General features: G+C 47.0%; 2 protein-coding genes across 2 annotated transcripts in view; one reads left to right on the top strand and one right to left on the bottom strand.

Moving 5' to 3' along the window:
* PPT2 (palmitoyl-protein thioesterase 2) overlaps positions 1 to 1,874 on the bottom strand; it is a 71,668-nt gene extending 69,794 nt beyond the window's left edge. Inside the window, exon 1 of the mRNA XM_048489482.1 lies at positions 1,662 to 1,874. The gene's annotated coding sequence lies outside the window, so the exon portion shown is untranslated. The remainder of the gene's footprint in view (positions 1 to 1,661) is intronic.
* Positions 1,875 to 8,488: 6,614 nt separating this feature from the next.
* Positions 8,489 to 21,724, top strand: part of LOC125427689 (carnitine O-acetyltransferase-like) — a 60,495-nt gene continuing 47,259 nt past the window's right edge. Inside the window, exons 1-3 of the mRNA XM_048487243.1 lie at positions 8,489 to 8,635; positions 13,367 to 13,602; positions 18,643 to 18,761. Of these exons, the coding sequence (XP_048343200.1) occupies positions 13,591 to 13,602; positions 18,643 to 18,761 (131 nt within the window). The 5' untranslated portion in view covers positions 8,489 to 8,635; positions 13,367 to 13,590. The remainder of the gene's footprint in view (positions 8,636 to 13,366; positions 13,603 to 18,642; positions 18,762 to 21,724) is intronic.

Raw genomic sequence — 21,724 nt, 5'->3', positions numbered from 1 at the left:
TTTGTGACAGGCCTGTGATCAGTCCATGGAAGAAATAGGAATTCAAACCTGGGTCACTCAGGGTCCTAGATAGCCACGCCATTCAGCATACCACACTGGCTCTCCAGAAATAGAACAAACCACCAAGGAAAGACATCATCATCACCATGTGGCCTGAGGAACCCAGTTTCGCTCATTATTACCAAAGGGAACTATTTGTTCCTTTATGTCAGAAATCCCCCGGTGGAGGAGACATTTGGAGTGCAATGCATGGTCTTCTGCTTTCCTCGGGAAGCACAGAATAGTTCACCCAGCATTCAACACCAATAGGAAGAAAAGCTTTCAGAAGTCAACCACAGAATGTAGCACAGGAACAGAAATTCCCAAACAGAAATGAAAGTTCTGCACAGAAACTTTCGCTTTGCACAAAACAACCCCGTGGGAGATGTTCACGTCGACATGGCAAACTGGGCAGGCCCCAAATCACCATGACAACTTGTGACAACCCAGCATTTTAAAAAGAAGTATCCAAGTGGCAAACATTTCATGCACATTCAATACCACCCCCAAGCCACTGTCCAATAAGACTGTCCTTTCTAAATCAGCCCCAACAGTTCCTGGAAAGGAGCACAGTTGCTATATTGGGGAGGGGAGAAATTCAGGTCAGCATCTTGAAGCCCTGCGGAGCACACATTAGAAAGTGGTCTCATTTACACTTCCTTGGCCGGGAAAGTTTCTCCTGCTCACACACATCAAAAGCACAACATTTTCAGCAGGAGTCTTGGAGCGATTTAAAGACTAACGAACGACGCTGGATTCTGGGTTTTATCTGGTTAAAGGCACCACTACAACAGTCATCAAAAACCAGCGGGATGGGGGGAAATGAGAGAAACTGACGTCCTTTCTCCATTGACATCACTCACTTGTGGATCATTCCAATCACCCAGTCCTCCATTTGCAATTGAAGCCCTGAGGATGGCAGGACTGGGGGAGGGGGGAGGGACAAAAGCCACCCAGCCGCCCCAGAGATGTCCCCCCTCCGTTGCAAAACTGTCCCACAAGAAGTGCAAACAAGGTTTCCTACACCCTGAGGAGTCCAACCCAGGGGACGGTGCCCCAAAGTGCGGTTTCTTCCATCGTTGCAGTTTTGCCCTACAGGGGAAGGGAAACAAGCCACATCTGGGGGGGAAATATCAGATGGGGAAGCCTGCGCCAAGAGGCAGCCATGGAGCCATCCAGCAGCAGCGCAGAGACATTTGCACTAGAATAACACGTTATCAGCTTTTAAAACGCCGATTCTGGTTTTACGCCGGTGAAAAGTCGCCCCTTTGGGGACTCTCTTAAAGGCACAGGAGCCACCCAGGACGGACAATCCCGTAGAGTTGTTTTGTTTGGGGGGTGTTTTTAAACCAAGGAAACCCTTTCTTCTCTAGGCTGCAGCCGCTTCCTCCACCCCCAATGCTAATTTTTATTTAAAAAGTCCAATGCATCCACACTCATCCTGCAACCCCTCCTCCATCCCCCCCCCACCTCCCCCGGTAAAAAAATGTGGTGCAACTCATTACTCGTTGCTCCTAAAGGCAACTTTCCCTCGCCCAACGCATTCAAGCGGATAGCCAGGTTCCTTCCCTTGCTACCCCGCCGGCTCCTGGCTACCTCCCCCACCCCTGTAAGCGGCTTGCCTGGATCAATGCACCAGCCTCGTCCCTGCCCCCTTCCGCCAGCTGATCGCTCTGGCTGCGGACGCCTCTCTCCCTCTTGCTGTTTCTTTCCCCTCTCGTGCAAAGGGCGCGCGCGTCAGATCCGGGAATGCTGCTTCTCCCACCCCCGGCAACCGCGCCGGGCGTCTCTGCCAACCGAGCCCAGCAACGTGCGACTCTCCTCCCCAGGCATCGTGCAACCTGCGCAGGTGGAAAGGGAGAGACCACCCCCCGCAGGGGGGCCGCTCTCGGTTGGCTCGAGCTAGTTTTTGATCCTTTCGCTACAGCATTCCCCACCCCTGCTTCTGCAAAAAGGAATACTCAGACTGCAAGCCTTTTCATGGAAGTAAGTGTCCACAATTTTTAGGCTTCCGTGCAAATCCACCAGAAATGATAAAATGACCCTTCGTTGGTGCTCACATTTCCAACATTGATTCTCAACATTTTTGCCACTTCTCTGGTGATAGAGATCAATGACACATTTTACGGAAATTCTCTTCGAGGCTAGAATTTAAAGTAAATTTGAGACCTTTTAACCACATGTTCTCTCATTGTTCCATTTGTACGCCCAAAATTCATAGTTCATTTAATAATACAATCTTTCCTTTGTTTTTGTAGGTCAGCAAAAGTTATACCTCTCCAGAGGTGGGATCCAGCAGGTTCTCACAGGTTCCCGAGAGTAGGTTACTAATTATTTGTGTGTGCCGAGAGGGGGTTACTAATGGGTGATTTTGCCACGTGATTTTTGCCTTAGTTACGCCCCTCCTCTCAGCAGTAGCGCGCAGAACTTGAAGGAGTCTAGCAGGAGGTGCACCGGCGTGTATGGCAGCCTGCGCCTGCGTGCATTCGTTTCCCACCCAAGGACCGGCGCAGTGGCTGCGTCCTTGCTACAGCCCCATCCAGCAATGCCTCGCCCAGGAATGCCCGGCCACGCCCCTGTCAATCCCCGCCCAGCCTCATTGGCGCTACGCCACAGTTTGAATCCCACCACCATGGGAACCTGTTACTAAAATTTTTGGATCCCGGTTCAAATAATTTAACAACCGGTTCCGGTGGTGGGATTCAAATAATGTAATAATGTTGTTTACAAGCACCATTTTAACAACCGGTTCTGCTGAAGTGGTGCAAACCTGCTGAATCCCACCACTGCCTCTTAGCTATAACATGACCATCGTCTGTACAATGCTTCTTGTGGTGACAAGCACATGGGTTTTTTAAAAGGAGGGTTTTCTTTTCAGTCGATCTGTTTACTGTGGCACCCGCTCTATGCAGCCCGACCCCCCTGTGCCTGGTTTGGAATAATTTTAGAGCGTCGCAGGTCAGGATTAAGCTAGTGTGGGGCCTGAAGCACGGGTTAGAAAGGGACCCTTTTTAAAAAGCACATAAATATAGAAACATAAATTATTTAATGGTATAATAAAGTAATTCGATTTTTTTTTCCATTTGCCACACAGCCAGGTCATGCGACAAACGGCTGACACTTCAGTAAGGCTGCTTAACATGTAGGTATCAATTTCAAATGTCAAGAAGAAAAAAACTTTACAATTTAGAAGTTCCATTTTCAACAACGTTTCCAAGTAGTCAGAATATAGTGAGATGCTGATTTCACCAGACAGGTTGCAAATATTTAGTGGGGGGGCCCCTAGTATAAACTGCTTTTGCGACTAGATGAATCCTCCACTGGAGTCTCACTGATTGCTCTGAAAGCTCTGGGTCTTAATTGCAATAAAATAATCATATTTAACTACGTTTTCAGTGGGACTGAGAAGAGTTAAATTCAAGGCCACTAGCATCTTAGAGGCCAACAGGATTTTTTGGGGTCTAAGTCTTGGATAGACAATGCTCCCTTCAGTGACGTAGGTATAGATCTGAGGGGGGCTTGGGGGCGGGGGCATCCCCCACCTGCCCCACCCCTGGCCACACCTCCCCAAGCCCCTCCCCCAGCCTCAGTGCTTATAAAAGCAGCTCTCCAAGGCCAGGGGTGGCAGACTCCCCTGCCCCCACCCCTACTGGCTGAGATCCTAGCCAGCAGTAACCTTCTGCCCTCCCCTCCTGGCAGAGGCGTAGCTAGGAAAAATGGAGCCTTGTGCAAGCCCCCCCCCCAAATGGGCACCCACTGTGATGCTGGAATCCACCCCCAAACAGCATCACTTTCAATGGTGTTTAAACTAGGGAGCCCAGATTCTCCTTTTCAATCCATCTTAAAAGGAGAATCTGGGGTCCCCAGTTAAAACAACATTGAAAGTGATGCTGTTTTGGGGTGGGTTATCCCCCACCCTGTAACAGCATCACTTTCAAACTGGGGACCTCAGATTCTCCCTTTAAGTCCATGCCGAAGGGGGTGGATTTAAAAGGATAATCTGGGGAAATTTGGGGGGTGCCTGCTGTCAGGGGTGCAATTGTTAAGCTAGCAGCACCAAAATTTCAGGGTATCTTTAGGAGACTCTCCTGCTGATACTACCCAGGTTTGGTGAAGTTTGGTTCAGGGGGTCCAAAGTTATGGACTCTCAAAGGTGTAGCCCCCATCTTCTATCAGCTCCCATTGGGAACAATGGGGGATGGGCACCCCCTTTGGGAGCCCATAACTTTGGACCCCCTGAACCAAACCTCACCAAACCTGGGTGGTATCGTCAGGAGAGTCACCCAACAAATCCCTGAAATTTTGATGCTGCTAGCCTAAAAACTGCACTCCCTGCAGGCAAAAACTGAAAAAAAACACTAAAAAATACAAAAAACCCACAAACGGGGGGGGGGGGCGGAGCTTCGGACATGTAATGGGAGGGTTGAACCCGAGAACCCCCCCTTACCTACATCCTTGGCTCCCTTGCAGCCTAATCCATATCGAGCGGGCGGGGACGGTGCTACTCAAATGCAGCCCTCCCCACTCCAAAGGGCTTCCCCCCCCCCCCAACAACAACAAAAGCACAAACTGGCCCTGAGAATCCCCCATAGTGGAGATCCGCCACATAAAACATGGTGTATCTCCAAGGCTGACTCCGCTGGCGGATGGGGGCTGGGTAGGCAGTAAAAGCTGACTAAAGCCAGCTCTACTCCTTGGCCTGCCCCCACAACACCCCCAGCCACACCGGCACACCAGCTTTCTGCACCGGCAGGCCTAGGCAATAAAGCGGCTTCCAAGTCAGATGCTGCAGAGTTGTGTTGTGCCCACCTGCCAGTGTTAAGTCATCCCCCTGGCAGCCCATTTGCTCCTTGTGCCAGCGAGGTGGGCACCCATGCTGGCGTAGTTCTGGATTGGGTTGCCCGTCAGATACTTTGACTCTGCAGAGCTCCGACTCCCTCAGAAGCTCATACCGTGAAAATGTTGTTCCTCCCTGAGATACTACTAGAATCTTACTCTTCTACTGCAGACCAACCACAGGGTGACCCTGGGGGATCCAAATATGTGCATTTAAGATTGCAATCCTACTCATATGTAGCCTCACACAGTTTTCAGTGTTCAGTTGATTAAAAAATTTTTTAGCCTGCAGCTCAGCTCAGGGGCTCAGGGGCAATTCAGAACAATTAGTATTATTAACATAAACATGGTGTTTGTGAAATAAAGGTAAGGAGAAGAATCAGTGGGGCTTTCTAGTTTCCTCCAGTAAACATGCCTGGCATTTAGGAGAATCCACTGTAGTTACTGGCAAGTGTGCTCTTCATTATTTACATATTTCAACAGCAGTCAGGCAAGCCTCTGGAAATACATTCAGGGGCTCAGCCCAGTGAATCTTGCCAGTCCGCGCCCATGCCAGCAAGTCCTGATTCTTCAGCAGAAAGTGAACTCCCTTCCTGCGAGGAGTTGCATCACCAGCTGTGGGTGACTTGGCACATGCCTTGTGTTTGCTGGGGAAACAATCAGGAGCCTGTCAAGGGCTTGTCAAGTGGGAAATGTCAAAACAAAGGTGAACACTCAAGGATCTGTAAAAGATTAAACAAGCCTCTTGGAGAAAAACGAGAGGCAGGAAAATGGTATGACTGAGGGTCGCCATATGCACAGCCAGGGAGCCAGCATGATTCCTTCCCCACTGAGTTTTGGGTGGGTAGTGGCATTGGTCTCCAGTGGATTAAAAGTCCAGTAGTGCCTTAAAGAGGGCAGGGGGGATACGTGATGCACTGGGCTCGCACTGGTGTGGGGGCATGGCTGGGTCGTTCCGGGTGGGGGCGTGGCAGGGGCATGGGGTGCACTGGTGCTGTTCCCCGTCGCTCTGGCCCTGCCTTAAAGAGTGATAAATTCCCCCCAGGGTATAAGCTTTCAAGAGTCAAAACTCCCTGCATTAGATATAAATAGGAATGGAGATCCCCAAGTCTTTATATCCCAGTCAGAAGGTGGGAGGGTGATGCAAAGAAGGGAATCAGAATGCAAAGGTGTAATGCAAGGGCCCCTTCCGCACATGCGGAATAATGCACTTTCACAATTGTTTGCAAGTGAATGTTGCTATTCCGCACAGTAAAATCCAGCTGCAAAGTGGATTGAAAGTGCATTATTCTGCCTGTGCGGAAGGGGTGTAATCAGCTTGTTTTACAGCAGGGGAGAAATGCTTGGAAGCATTTCATTCACATATTGACAACATTCGACCTCCCTTCCAGGCCCTGGGCTACATAGGGATACAGGAGTGTTCTCTCACTGCGGGGGGTGGGGGAGATGGCCATGATGAGTGCACACCGTGGAAAAATCCACGCTTTCCTATCCACATGGTAGCCACTATGGTTTTGCTGCAATCTTTCAAAAAAAAAAAAAAGATAATGAAGCAGACTTAGTAAAGGTCACAGAAAAGTCAGGGAAATGAGGCCAAAAAGGACCATGCTGCCATGTGGAAGGCATTCACAGATGCACCATCCCTCTGTGTGTATGTGTTACATGCCGTCAAATCACGTCCAAATTTATGGTGACCCTATGAATTAATGCCCTATAAAATGTCCTATTGTTAACAGCCTTGCTCAGATCTTGAGGTCTAGGGGGCTGTGGCTTCCTTAATTGAGTCCATCCATCTCATGTTGACAATTCCTCTTTTCCTGCTGCCTTCAAGTTTTCCTAGCATTATTGTCTTTTCCAATGACTTTTGTCTTCTCACGTGACCAAAGTACAATAGGCTCAGTTGAGTCATTTTAGCTTTGGGAAAGTTCAAGCTTGATTTTATCTAGAATTCACTGATTGGTCTTTTTGGTGGTCCACGGTATCCATAAAACTCTCCTCCAACACCACATTTCAAAGGAATCGGTTGTCTTTGCAGAATTCTATGGATCACCCTACGTCTATGTAAGAGTCAAGTCCTGCAGCATCTTAAAAACCAACTAGATTTCCTGGGAATACGTCTTCGAGAGTCAAAGTTCCCTTTGTCACAGCTTTGACTCTCAAGCTTATACTCCAAAATTCTTGTGGGTCTCTGAGGTGCTACTGGACTCATATCCAACTGTTCTACTGCAGACCAGTAGGATATCCACTGAAACAACAACTCTGGAAAACCTCCACTGAACGTCTTTTGCCTTGAAAACACCTTCAGGAATCTCCATAAGACACATGTGACTTGACAGCAAAAAAGAAAAGTGGGGATTGAAATACGTGAATGAAATACTTCTAAGCATTTCTCCCCTGCTGTAAAATTCTGGACCACTCTGACAACCACTACGTCAGACAACACAGAGAAGCCATTGAAATCCACAAGTACATGGACAATTTCAACAGAAAGGAAGAAACCATGAAAATGAACAGAACTTGGCTGCCAGTTCAGCTCCACACAGACACAGGATGACTATAGACAATAAACAATCAAAGGGAACAAAGACCAGACTACTTCTATTCAGATGCCCTCACCTATTGACCGTGCTATCTCCATTGTTACTCACATGCTATACTTCATTGTTACTCACTTGCCAGGCCACTCTTATTCAGATGCCCTCACCTATTGACCACAGGTATCTATACTCCACTTGCTTTCCTTTCCTACTATCAGATCCTCTGAAGATGCCAGCCACAGATGCAGGCGAAACGTCAGGAGAGAATGCTGCTAGAACACGGCCATACAGCCTGGAAACCACACAAGTGGGGATTTTCATCAGTTTCTATGGTTATACAAAAATCCTACCTGGAACAAACAAAAACTGGCAATCTAGAAGGGTTGCTAACCCCAGGTGGGGTCTAGGGGGGGGGGGTTGTCAAACAGGCAGTTCTGGGCTACCTTCAGCCCTGAGAGGGCTTATCAGGACCACCAGGCGGCTGAGGCAAGCCCCTCCTCACTCCCCAGCTGACCTGGCAAGGCCAAGCCCCCTCAATTTGGGGTGGGGAGCCTGCTGGGAGCTAACCCCCCCTCTCCTGGCCAACATATCCAACAAATGGGTGCAACAATCTAGTGACCTCCCGGAATGACAATTGATCTCCAGACTTCCAGAATCAATTCCCTAGGAGAAAAGGGCAGTCTCTTGGCATGTGGACTCCTTACATTTAGTCGATGCACCCTCCTTATACAAACCCCGCCTTTCTCAGGCCCCACCCCCAAATCTCCAGGAATTTCCCGACCCAGAGTTGGCAACCCTTGAGCGGAAAAGCCATCCCGAAACACAGTCGCAACAGCCTAAAAGGAAAACGCAAGAGAGGCAATCTGCAGATGCAATTGGTTGCAGCAGAGGGTGCTCCTCTGCGCACACGTTATTGGCAAAAACAACACAAAGCCCACGCCGTTATTGCAAGACTCGCAGGGAACATGTTTTTTGGGAAGACCAAAGCTCACGGAGGGGAAGTGGGAGGGGAAAAAGCCCTTCGCAGCTTCCTCTCCTTCCCAGGAAGTGACTACTATTTGCAGCCGGGTCAATAAGGTCTTTTCCCTCCTCCTCCTCCTCCTCCCCCAAGCGCTGGCAGCCCCTCGGTGGTTGCACGGGTGCATGGGACTCTTGCAATGGGAAGGTGGCGGCTGGTCTGGCAGCCATGGCGTTGCAGAAAGCCGCCCGCTTTGCAGCCCACGGTGAGTCGATCGTTGCAAACAGCCGTGGAGGCTTGGGGCGGGTGTGGGGGCGATTGTGGTCGTGCGTGGCTGTTGTGCATCCATTGCCACGTGCGGACGTGCAGGACGTGAGGCGTGCACTGCAGACGGTGATGCAGCTGCGTCCTGGTGGCAAGAGCAACCCAAGGTGCAATTCTGGACTCACTCGCCTGGCAATAGTAAAAGTTCGTTGTTTAGGGCGAGGCTTGGTTCTTCGCTAAACAGGCGAAGGGTCGAGCTGCAGGCTCCTTTCGGAGCAAATGAGGAGGAGGAAACGCGGCTGCCTGTTGAGGCCAGTTAGATCCCGCCTTGCTAGCCCCCAAAACCAACACTGCAGGCTGGGCGACCAGACTATGGGACGCGGGCGCTTTGCAAATTGCACGCCGAAAGCGCAAAATGTTTCAGTGCCCCATAGGGAAGCAAACGCCTGGCAGCCAAGGCAGCTGTTGTTGTTGTTTTTTGCCCCTGGAAGGAGTTGGAAAGTTGAAAACAGGTTCGCAGCTGCAACTGGGGAATGCACCTGAAGCATTTGGGAGCCTTCAGACATGCAACGTGAAAGCTGTGGCCGTAGAGAGTGCAGGCTTTGAGGCGTAATAAAAACATTTATTTTTACACGGGCTTTTAAGCGAAGGGTTCCAGCTCTCTCGCTCTTCCTCGTTTACAGCTGTTTTTTTATGATCTGTGTCTAGCCTGAAGAATGTTTTATGACCTGTTTTAAAACGCTGAACTTTGTCTTGCACAGTGGTTGGAGGGATGCACTTGTAAGGGATGCAGGCTGGTCCTACCTTGAGCTGGGCGACTAGATGGCTTGTATGGCCCCTTCCCACTCTCTGATTCTTTTATGTTGCTTTTCTATTGTGTTAAGAGTTTCACGCAGAGGTGGGATCCAGCAGGTTTTCACCAGTTCCCCAGAGTGGGTTACTAATTATTTGTGTGTGCCCGGAGGGGGTTACTAATTGGGTCTGCTTTTCCGTTAGAAATCCCATTAGGTCCAAAAATCATAAAGTCCTGTTTGTTTCCTATGTGGCTGGTTAGCGAAGGTGGAAACGGGATAATTCTCCCTGTTGGGCTGTTTTAAAAACATGTTTTAGAAATATGGTAAAGTTCCTTGTTTAAGGAAAGTATCCTCCTTTTGATTTCTAGAAACAAAATGAAGTATTTGGAAGTATTAAGTATTGGACAGGCAGTCAATTGGAGGAGAAGTAGTTGTTTCTGTTGGCAGTAGATGATAGGACTTGCTACAATGAGTTTAAATTATGGACAGGAAGATACCAGCTGGAAATTAGGAACTTTTTTTTTACAGTAAGAGTTTTTCTACAGTAACAGAGAAATTATTAATGCCCCGCCCCCGGAATGCCCGGCCACTCCCCCATTGTGCCCCGCCCAGCCCCATTGGTGCTATGCCACTGTTGGAATCCCACCACCATGGGAACCTGTTACTAAAATGTTTGGATTTCATGTACTGTATCACTTGCGAGCTGCCTCAGGCAGGCCTCTGGAGGCATGGCATACAAAATTCAAAACAAATACATTGAGTTTTCAAGTTACTGTTCAGAAGACCTTCGACTGGCTTGAAAACAGCAAGAGAGAGCTTTTAAAAGTTCATGTTGTTTATAGTGTGTCATTCTCATGGGGACTAGTGAGTCAGCGTAATCAATGTAGCGAGCCAGTATAATCAACAAAAGAGGACATTCAGTAACCAAAGCACTAGGATTTTAGAGGAAGAACCGAAGCGTAGCATACATATTAACATTAGGGTGGTACAGAAATTCATAATATAATCCTGCTTGCAGTAAACAATAAGCAGGCAGTATACAGGTCCTCATTTATTCAAGCAAGTTTGTGAGCTATTTTGTACATTCCTCACCTCTGTGTGTCCTTGGCTTGGCTTTGAACACTTACTTTTCATTCTCTTTGGGCTTGGAAACCGTTCCCTGAGTCTGGGGAGGGAGTAAAGACTCACTTTTTGGGGCAAGTGAAACCAAACAACATGTCTTCACTCAAGCAAGGAGCCATGGTATCCTCCATGATATGTGATTGGAGTCAGGGGTGGGATCCAAAAATTTTAGTAACAAGTTCCCATGGTGGTGGGATTCAAACAGTGGCGTAGCGCCAATGGGGCTGGGCGGGGCACAATGGGGGAGTGGCCGGGCATTCCGGGGGCGGGGCATTAATAATTTCTCTGTTACTGTAAAAAACTCTTACTGTAAAAAAAAAGTTCCTAATTTCCAGCTGGTATCTTTCTGTCCATAATTTAAACTCATTATAGCAAGTCCTATCGTCTACTGCCAACAGAAACAACTACTTCTCCTCTAATTAACTGCCTATCAAATACTTTCAAATACTTCATTTTGTTTCTAGAAATCAAGAGAAGGATACTTTCCTTAAACAAGGAACTTTACCATATTTCTAAAACCTGTTTTTAAAACAGCCCAACAGGGAGAATTATCCCGTTTTCTACCTTTGCTAACCAGCCACATAGGAAACAACAGGGCTTTATGATTTTTGGACCTAATGGAAAAGCGGACCCAATTAGTAACCCCCCTCGGCACACACAAATAATTAGTAACCCACTCTCGGGAACTGGTGAGAACCTGCTGGATCCCACCTCTGATTGGAGTGCAGTAGGTCACTTTGTGGTAGTGCTTTCACCATCCTGTCTTAAAACTTCTTAAAGCACATGGAGGCTCAGTAAGGTTAGTGGCTCCTTCTATACCAGCCTGGTGCTCCCATTTATTCTGTGACTTGCCTTGTGACAACTGTCCGCAGAGCAAAAAGGCTTCCTTCATTCAAGTTGTGCGTTTCAGTTGTTATAAATGCTGTTGGGGAGAGAGTGGGGACAGTTTTGCACCCTTAGTGACAGATGATACTAACATTTAAGTAAATAGGCATGCACAGTGGACCCCTAGAATGTGGCATTCCTAAGCATAAGGATTTTTTATTGTCACTGTGCACGCACAACGAAATTCACAGCAGCATTCCTCGATGCACACAATTTCAGACTCATACCCCATCCTCACTTTCCCCTTCCTCCACCCATCCCTACACAGCCCCAAACACATCAACACGAAGCCACGGAGTTCAGCATAGCCACAGCTCTAGAGTAGAAGCTGTCTCTAAGCCTCTTTGTCCTAGTTTTGATAGACCTGTATTGTCTGACGGATGGTAACAGTTCAAAAAGAGGGTGTGCTGGATGAGACGGGTCTCTCAGAATATTGTGGGCTTTCTTTAGGCTTTGGGAATTATAGAGTTCTTCCAAGGAGGGGAGAGGGCAGCCGATAATCCTCTGTGCAGTAGCGATCACCCTTTGGGGCGCCTTCCTATCTGCCACTGTGCAACTGGAGAACCATACACAGATGTAGTAGGTGAAGACACTCTCTATAGCACAGTGGTAAAAGGACACCAGGAGTTTTCCATTCAGTTGTTGTTTCCTTAAAAGTCTCAGATAGTACAGTCTTTCCTCTCCTTTCCTAAAACGCTAGAGTTTGAGGACATTGCTGTGGTGGATGAATTCTCATAGTCATTCTGGACTATTTTCTAATGTGGAAGCATACTGTTTCCTTTTGCGCTGCAGCACAACTGACACCCCCCCCCCTCCCTTGATATTTCACTGGAAAAGAGTATGGGCCAAAGCCCTACCTGGCCCCACCCACTTCATAAAAACACTTTGCAGGCATCTTAAAAGGTGTCTGTGAGAGCCATGGCACCAATGGGTACCACATTTGGGACTCCTGGACTGGAGGGAGCGCTGATCTAATCCAGCAGGGCTCTTCTTATAGTCTAGGGGAGCACCTCTTCCTCAGGCGTTGCTGAAATATGTGTAAACTTGTATAGAGTGAGGCAGACCCCATGAGAAAGCAAGAAGATATTTGAGCCACTAAAAGGGGTGGGAATGCTAAGAAAACAAGACAAGGTGCTATTGGTGTATACATATACATTCAGCAACCCCCATTATTAAAAGGAAGTGACTTGATCCGGACTGTTATTATTTTTCATCTGGCCTACCTTTCAGGGTGGTTGTGAGGCTGAAATGTGTGGAACCAAGGATGCTGAACTCCTTGGAAGAAGGGTGTCCTGTAAATGTGTTGTGCGCACAGAAGAAGAAGAGTTTGGATTTATATTCCCCCTTTCTCTCCTGCAGGAGACTCAAAGGGGCTTACAATCTCCTTGCCCTTCCCCCCTCACAACAAACACCCTGTGAGGTAGGTGGGGCTGAGAGAGCTCCAAGAAGCTGTGACTAGCCCAAGGAGTCCACCCAGTTAGGCGTGGTGTAGGGGAGTATAGCTAGGCCCTAATCTGAGTGTACACAGGCTAATCTGAATTCCCAGAGAAGAAGCTCCTCCCACATCTCAGAGGCCCGGCAGAGCTGGGAATCTCAAACCAGGACTTCCTCCCAGATCAGATACACATGAGCTCTCCAACCTCCCTCACGCCACAGGCATAACTAATTGCTAGTGTATTCATTCTAACAAGTCATTTAACTTTATTTTCTATAGTGTTTCTACCAGGTGGGAGTGGAGATAGGAGACCCCAAGAGAATCTTTGTCCGGTGTATTGTAGTAATTCCCGGCAACCTTAAACAGTTAAAGCACATAAAAGTTTCGATGGGCAAGAGATTTACCACTCGTGTGAACCTGCCATCTGCTTTGAGCCTCAGTGAGAAAGGTGGATTATAAATAAAGTGAATAAACTCGGTGTCATTTTCTCTTCTAGGTCCTCCACTGCTCAGGCAAGTCGTGGAGCACCTCCACTCCACTCGAGCAGCCCCTTGCCCCCTGCTGTCCTAAAACCATGGCTCCTGATACCCTCACCGGTCTCTGGAGCCCCTGGTGAGCCCCGAGGAGCTGGAGCAGTCCCAGAAGCTGGTGACTGAATTTGGGGTTCCTGGAGGAGAGGGAGATAGGCTCCAGGCCCGACTGCAGCGCAGGGCAGCTCGCATGGAGAACTGGGTAAGGAACAGGATTTGGGAGTCTGGGGGAGGGAAGGCAAAATGCAGAAAACCTAAAGCTGACTGTAACAGCATCTAATGCAGACCGAGCGGGCAGACACCTAAGGCTCGGCAGGAATTCTTATCAGCCTTATCCTGACTGCCACCCCTTGGGCATACTCTGTGAGGGGATTTTTACTTTTCCCTCCAAAACTGACTACTCCAGTGGTTCTCAACCTGGGGGTCGCAACCCCTTTGGGGGTCAAACGACCCTTTCACAGGGGTCGCCTAAGCAAACAATCTTTTTCTATTTTATATTGGAGCAGCAGTGGCGTAGTGGCTAAGAGCAGTGGCTAAGAGCAGGTGCACTCTGATCTGGAGGAACCGGGTTTGATTCCCAGCTCTGCCGCTTGAGTTGTGGAGGCTTATCTGGGGAATTCAGATTAGCCTGTACACTCCCACACACGCCAGCTGGGGGACCTTGGGCTAGTCACAGCTTCCAGAGCTCTCTCAGGTTCACCCACCACCTCACCAGGGAGATTATTGTTTGTGTCATTGAGGGGGAAGGGCAAGGAAGATTGTAAGTACTTTGAGGCTCCTGCAGGAGAGAAAGTGAGGATATCAATCCAATCTCTTCTTCTTATATATACCAATTTTATGGTTGGGAGTCACCACAACATGAGGAACTGTATTAAAGAATCGCGGCATTAGGTAGGTTGAGAACCACTGGATTACTCTGACCCGGCTGGATTGGGGCACCCTTAAATGACTCTTGAGGCTTATTAACAGGCAAACAGAGATGAAATGTTTATTTACAGAATTTTAAGAAAGTAAGGTACATAAATAGTTAAACTTTTCTTTTTCTCTGGCAGGAATATTTTTTTTAAGTTTTCCATAATTGTTTATTAAAAACTGACACTAACCGGTACAAAACAGACAAACAAACCAAAATTGCCTGGCATTTTTAGTGGCTGTAGGGAAATTATCGGCAGGAATATTTTACTAAACTCTTCAGTTGTTTCAGATATTCTGCTTTAGTTTCCAGACAGTTCTCTGACTCAGTTTTAACAAAACTTCCTTCTACTAAACTTCCTTCACTGGGAAAACCTTTCCTTCACAGAACTTGACAAACACTTAAACATCCAACTCCTTCCACAAAAAGAGGGGCATGCTGGGCTTCCCAGAGCAGGCCCTGGGGCAGCGATGGCGAACCTTTTCAAGACCGAGTGCCCAAAGCTGGGTGCACACCTAAAACCCACTTATTCATGCCATAGAAGTGCCATACCTGACAATTTAACCCTGAATACTGAGAGGTTTTAGATTTAGAAAAAAGCGGTTGGCTCCCTAGGCAATGCGTTACTGGGAGTAAGCTTGGTGGTAGTGGTCGGTGGCTTTGCTTTGAACTGCAACCAATGCAGAACTCTTTCCAACTTGGTGAAATCCACTTGACCCACTAGGAGGGGTTTACTCTAAAAGCAAAGTCCCCATTGCCAGCAATACCAAGCCTTACTCCCGGGTAAAGGGACTTCGCTTTAGTTCTTCACATAAAAATCAGTGGGGTTTAACAGTGCTTAACAGTGGGGTTTAACAGTGCTTAACCTTCGCAGCTTCCCCAAAACTAGGTCTTAGGTTTACTGCTAATGTAATCGAGCCCAGCGGCCCAGGCCAGCTCTTTAGATGTTGGGGAGCACTCTGTTTTGCAGCGTGCGTCCACAGAGAGGGCTTTCCTGGAGTGCCACCTCTGGCACCTGTGCCATGGGATTCTTGCCACTCACCCGGCTCTGGGGTATTCCCCTGGAAACCCCTCCTGACTCCTTCTGTTTAATTAAAATAACAATAACACCCTCAGACTGCGGTCCCTACATATCTAGGTGCTTTCCTTCATCAAGAGAGACTCCTAAGCAGACAAGTCCCTCTCTGTGTGATTTTAACTGTGCTCTTGTATTGATGTTTCCCTAGGACAGTGGTGAGTGAACCTTTGGCATATCTCAGATGTTATGGACTACAATTCCATCAGCCCCTTCTGCCAGCATGGCCCAATTGGCCATGCTGGCGAAGGCACTGATGAGTATGGGAATTGTAGTCCATAACATCTGAGTGCTAAAATTCTACCATCATGGCTTAGGACCTTGGCACAGGTTTCACATTCAGCCTGGCCTTCCTGGTCCTTCACCAAGACGTGGCGATCCAGCCTCTTGAGAACCAAAGCTCCCCTTCTCTCAGTTTCGAGAACTTCTTCCCCTCTCATGAGCCCTCATCCTCTCAATTTTTAAAACAGCTGCAGTACCAGCCAGCAGATGGAGCTCTGAGTTAACTCTTTAAATCCCTTTTCTCTGACAGAACTGCACTTTAAAATTAACCCTTAATCAGCAGTCCGTCATACTGATATAGGCAGCTGGTAGCTCAGGGGATTCTCTCTGCAAAGCTCCAGATTCCAAATATAATTTCCTGCAAGTAAGAACATAAGAACGAGCCTGCTGGATCAGACCAGAGTCCATCTAGTCCAGCTCTCTGCTACTCGCAGTGGCCCACCAGGTGCCTTTGGGAGCTCACATGCAGGAGGTGAAAGCAAAGGCCTTCTGCTGCTGCTGCTCCTGAGCTCCTGGTCTGCTAAGGCATTTGCAATCTGAGATCAAGGAGGATCAAGATTGGTAGCCATAGATCGACTTCTCCTCCATAAATCTGTCCAAGCCCCTTTTAAAAGCTATCCAGGTTAGTGGCCATCACCACCTCCTGTGGCAGCATATTCCAAACACCAATCCTGCGTTGCTTGAGAGAAGCAAGTTTCCTTTATTAGTCCTGATTCTTCCCCCCAGCATTTTCAATGGATGCCCCCTGGTTCTAGTATTGCTTGTGAGAAAGAGAGAAAAAATTCTGTCTGTCAACATTTTCTACCCCATGCATAATTTTATAGACTTCAGTCATATTCCCCCTCAGATGCCTTTTTTCAGTACTTTTAGAGCAAAGGGCTCTTTTAAATCACGGTGTGTGCCATGACCTATATCATACAGGTCGTACGTTTGCCTTGATCTGTATGACTCAGGCTAGCCTGATTTCATCAGATCTTGGCTGCCAATCACGGTAGGCTCTGGTAAGCACTTGGATGGGAGAGTCCACCAAGGAGATTTAAGGTCACACACCAGAGGCAGGCAAGCCACCTCTGTCTGTCTCTTGCCTTGAAAACCCTATAGGGGTGTATTAAGTGAGCTGTGACTTGACAGCGCTTTCTACCATGTTTAAACATTTTATCATTTTGTTTTTCTTTAAGAGAGAGAGTATGTATATCCACTACGTGTATATATCCACAGTGTGTGCATATATACAATCTATCTATATAAAAATCTATCAGAGCGTTTTTCTGCTGACAGGTAATCTCCCAAACTACTGGACCGATTGCTTTGAAATTTTCACACAACATACGCGTTCGATGCGTGAGTTTCCATGCATTCCACCTCCTGTTGTGTACATGCCACACCTGCGACAGTTGGAACCACAGTTCTGTTCCTCAACAGCCATCTGCTGGCTGTCAACGCAACACCCCATGATACAAGGGAACCAACCAAGACTTCATTGAAACCCACTTCCTATGGAGTGAAAGAGATTAGAGCAGACCATCTGCACATGGCCCACCCACCCCTAGCGGAGGAAGGGGAAGGTGAGGGAGGATCCAGGGGTTTGCTGGACCAAAGCAGCTTCTGAAATTTGAGCATAGCATTAAGCTCATGCCTCCCAGTGTGTTTCACAGCTAGATGGTGGCCTGCAAGGGAAGGGAGCGAAAGGGACAGGACTAGCCACCTGCACATGGCCCACCCACCCTAGCAAAGGAAGGGGTAAAGAGTTAAGGGAGGGACCGGCGGGGTTGCCATGCAAGGGAACAGGAGGCGAGGGCCCTTGCCCTCCCTCCCTTGCAATCATGTTCGAACCGTTCGTTTCCCCTTTTCTTTCTTTTCCACTTCACCAGACTGAGCCACAGCAACGCTTGGCCAAGCCCGCTAGTATTATATATGTATTATATATGTATTATATATGTATTATATTATATTATATATTAATTATATTATATATATATAATACAATATAATTATATTGTATTATATATAAGAGACCGTCTGGCCCCATATGTCCCACGTCGGTCTCTGCGTTCGGCAGAGGCCAATCTGCTTGTGATCCCTGCCCCCTCTATGATGCGGCTGGCCTCCACTAGGGTGGAGGCATTTCTGACCCTGGCCCCTGCTTGGTGGAATGCTCCACCAACTGTCTGGGCCCTCGCGGGACCTTAATGAATTCCATGGGGCCTGTAAGACTGAGTTATTCCGCCCGGGCTTTTGGAGAGTCCAGCCCGTGATAGGGTGCCCGGAAACAGCTACAACCAGCTGTTCCCTTTGTAGGAGTTTTATTTTAATTGATACAGAAATTGGATGCTGCTTTTAAATTGTTTTAATTTTTATTGTCTTATCACTGTTGTAAACCTCCCTGAGCCCTTCGGGGGAGGGCGGTATAAAAGTAGAATAATAAATAAAATAAATAAATATTATGTAGCACATTACATTCTGATAGTCTCGTACTATAGCCTTTTGCTGATCTGGCATTTAAAATAAAGGGGAACCATTTTTGACAAACGCTGAGGTAAAAATTGGATTTTTTTTTTATTTTTCAGTTGCATCACAGTCTTGTTCCTGTTGTCATTTCCTAATGTTTTTAATACTAGTTTGTGAGGGAAGATCCCCCTCCCCCCCCCCAACCTCCTGGGCCTAAGAGTTTGGCAGCTGTGAATAACTGTAGTGTTTGATTTGAGGGATAGTTTTGTGGCTTAAAATTTCCGGTAAAAGTATTCCGGCTTGTAGGGGAACGGCGTAACTTATCAGTTTAGCTAATTGGTGTCCAAAAGTGTTGCATCTTAAACACATTTCCACTGGGTGTGAGATAAAAGCTATATGGAAGCAGGAGCGACACGTCATGTCATAAAGTTCTCAGATGCACCGGAGAGGATTCCTGATGGAGTTGTTCTAGCCCTTCTCCCTCTTTATGTGGGTAGTCTAATTGTATTTTTTTTTCATCCCAGATCACAGATTGGTGGGTTCAGTCGGCCTACCTGGAAAGTCGACTTCCGCTGGCTGTTCACTCCAGCCCAGCCGTGGTGTTACCCAAGCAGGATTTTAATGACTGGAAAGGCCAGCTGAGGTAAGAAGGAACAGAGAGAAACTTGAGACAGGCCTCCAAACTGAGAGGACTTCATGCATCTAAGAAGAAGAAGAAGAAGAGTTTGGATTTATATCCCCCCCCTTCTCTCCTGTAGGAGACTCAAAGGGGCTGACAAGCTCCTTGCCCTTCCCCCCTCACAACAAACACCCTGTGAGGTAGGTGGGGTTGAGAGAGCTCTGAGAAGCTGTGACTAGCCCAAGGTCACCCAGCTGGCATGTGTGGGAGTGTACAGGCTAATCTGAATTCCCCAGATAAGCCTCCACAACTCAAGCGGCAGAGCTGGGAATCAAACCCGGTTCCTCCAGATTAGATACACGAGCTCTTAACCTCCTACGCCACTGCTGCTCTAAGGCACACAATTTCTTTTTAAAAAAAATAAATTTTATTAAAGTTTCATAAAATACATTCTATAAGCAGTTATCTTCACTCTTACATCCAAATTACTCATTGATTAAAATAATAAACTAAGCATATTATAAACTTGTTACGATCATGAGGTCTTCCCGACCTCCTCTTACTGTTATGTTTATAGTAACTCCTTCCCCTCCTCCCCCTTAGGACTTCCCCTCTAATCCTATCCTTATTAATATCTTTAACAACTTTTGTGTCTTCATTTCCCATTTTCATCATCTCTAGAAGTCCCTTCTATTATCAACTTATACATATGTTCCTTGTACACGAAACATTTATTAACAGAAATGAAGTTCTTTACTTAGTAAGCCTAAAAGAAAGAAAATACTCAACTAATATTCTACTGGAGCTAGTACAATATTGTTTCTTTTTGACTGGTAATTTGTCCATGGTAGCCATATTTGTTTATATTCGTCTGAAGGTCTTCCCCTGATCTGAAAAGATATTCTATCCATTATGTACAAGTTCTGTAAGGCACACAATTTCTCATGCTTTCCCCCCTTGGATAACAGGGGATCTCTCCATCTTTTTTCCCCTCTTGTGAGAATAGCCAGGATTGCCCTTTTATGAGGAACGTCTTCTCTCTTTAGAACAGGAATCCTTAATCTTGTTGATCCTATGGGCATATCTGGAGTTTTGAGAACAGGGAATGGATCCATAAGGGCTGGGGACAATTCTCAAAAATCTTGGACAGGTTATTTTTTATGTATTTATTATTAGTTTTATACCTTCCCCTTCCCCCTGAGCTTGGGTGAATAACTACATTTAAAATATAGAATCAATTTAAAATCAATAAACACAAAACACAATTTACTAAAATCCACAGTGCTGACTAGGCTTGGAAATTTGGGTGCACCGAATCTCAGATTCTGCCCGAATCTGGGTGCATTCGGTCATATTCGGGCCAAAATCGGCCTGCCCAAATATGAATGAATCCGAATGCAAGGCATTCGGGCTTTTTAGGGTATTTTTGGTGGTTTTTTGCAATTCGGCCTGCAGGGGGCACATTTTTAAAGCTAGCAGCCCCACAATTTTGGGATATCACCTGGAGACTCTCCTGATGATTTCACCCAAGTTTGGTGAAGTTTGGTTCAGGGAGTCCAAAGTTATGGACCCTCAAAGTGGGTGCCCCATCCCCCATTGTTTCCAATGGGAGCTAACAGGAGATGGGGGGTTACTCCTTTGAGGGTCCATAACTTCAATACTAGACAAACTTCACCAAAATGAGTATTATCATCAAGAGAGTCTCCAGATGATACCCTGAAATTTGGGTGCTGCTAGCTTTAAAAATGCACCCCCTGCAGGCCAAAATGTGAAAAAACACCAAATATACAAAAAAATCAGTTGGATATGCATTTTTCAGGTATATTTGAATACGTTATTTGTCTTATTAAGACATACAGATAATTTTATGCCTGAATAAATCTGAATCTGAATTTTACCGAATTTCTAGGGTATTGACCAAGCCTAGCGCCGACTGCTATGAACCACCAAGGGGAAAGGATGGATGTCTGATAAAGGATGGCGAATGGTGGGGGGGAGGCCAAGATGGAAAACCACAGCTGCCTCAACTGTATGCCTGGTGGCACAACTCTTTATTAAGGCCTGCAGGGCCCAGGTCTCACTAGGTAGCAGTGGTGGCGAACCTTTGGCACTCCAGATGTTATGGACTACAATTCCCATCAGTCCCTGCCAGCATGGCCAATTGGCCATTCTGGCAGGGGACTGATGATCCATAACATCTAGGTATGATTCTCTATGAAGTAAAGCATTGTACCATTTAATTTTTATCCCACCTTTCTTTCTAGATTTGTTCATTTATTTGTCTTGTATGTTGCTCTTTCCCAATGGGCTGAGGGTGTCTCACAACATTTCCTTAATACATGTCCAAAATTATTTAGAACATAACCAACATAATCCATTATCCTGTGTATTTCATTCTCCGGTTTTCCACTTCATCTTTGCATCAACCCTGTGAGGTAGGTTAGGCTGAGCATGTGTGTCTGACCCAAAGTCACCCAGCAAGCTTCCTTGGTAAAGCTGGGATTCAAATCCAGGCCTCCAGTATTCTAGTCCAGCACTCTAACTAGTGTGCCAAGCAGGCTGCTGAGTCTAAACAGATGTGCCCTGCAGACACAAAAGTGATCCCTCCTGATCTTTTCTATTCCAGCAGTAGAGAAGAGCCAGGAGTTACCATTTGTTTTGGGGATGGAGCCTCATGACACCACTATGCACTATGCTGAAGATCATACAGACATTTAATTCCCCTCTCTTTGGGACTGGTCTTCAAAGCACTCCCACCCTGTCTCCCACCAAGGCATTCTCAGCTTCTTTAGGTACCTGGGACCAGTGGTGAGATCCAAAAATTATAGTAACAGGTTCCCATGGTGGTGGGGTTCAAACAGTGGCGTAGCGCCAATGGGGCTGGGGGGGGCATGAGGGGGCGTGGCCGGGCATGGCGGGGCATTAATAATTTCTCTGTTACTGTAAAAAAACTCTTACTGTAAAAAAGAGTTCCTAATTTCCAGCTG

Source organism: Sphaerodactylus townsendi, linkage group LG03 (genome assembly GCF_021028975.2).
Source record: "Sphaerodactylus townsendi isolate TG3544 linkage group LG03, MPM_Stown_v2.3, whole genome shotgun sequence".
In the NCBI taxonomy this organism is placed as follows: domain Eukaryota; kingdom Metazoa; phylum Chordata; class Lepidosauria; order Squamata; family Sphaerodactylidae; genus Sphaerodactylus; species Sphaerodactylus townsendi.
Note: the sequence above shows the minus strand (reverse complement) of the source record. Positions and strands in the feature narration are given on the sequence as shown.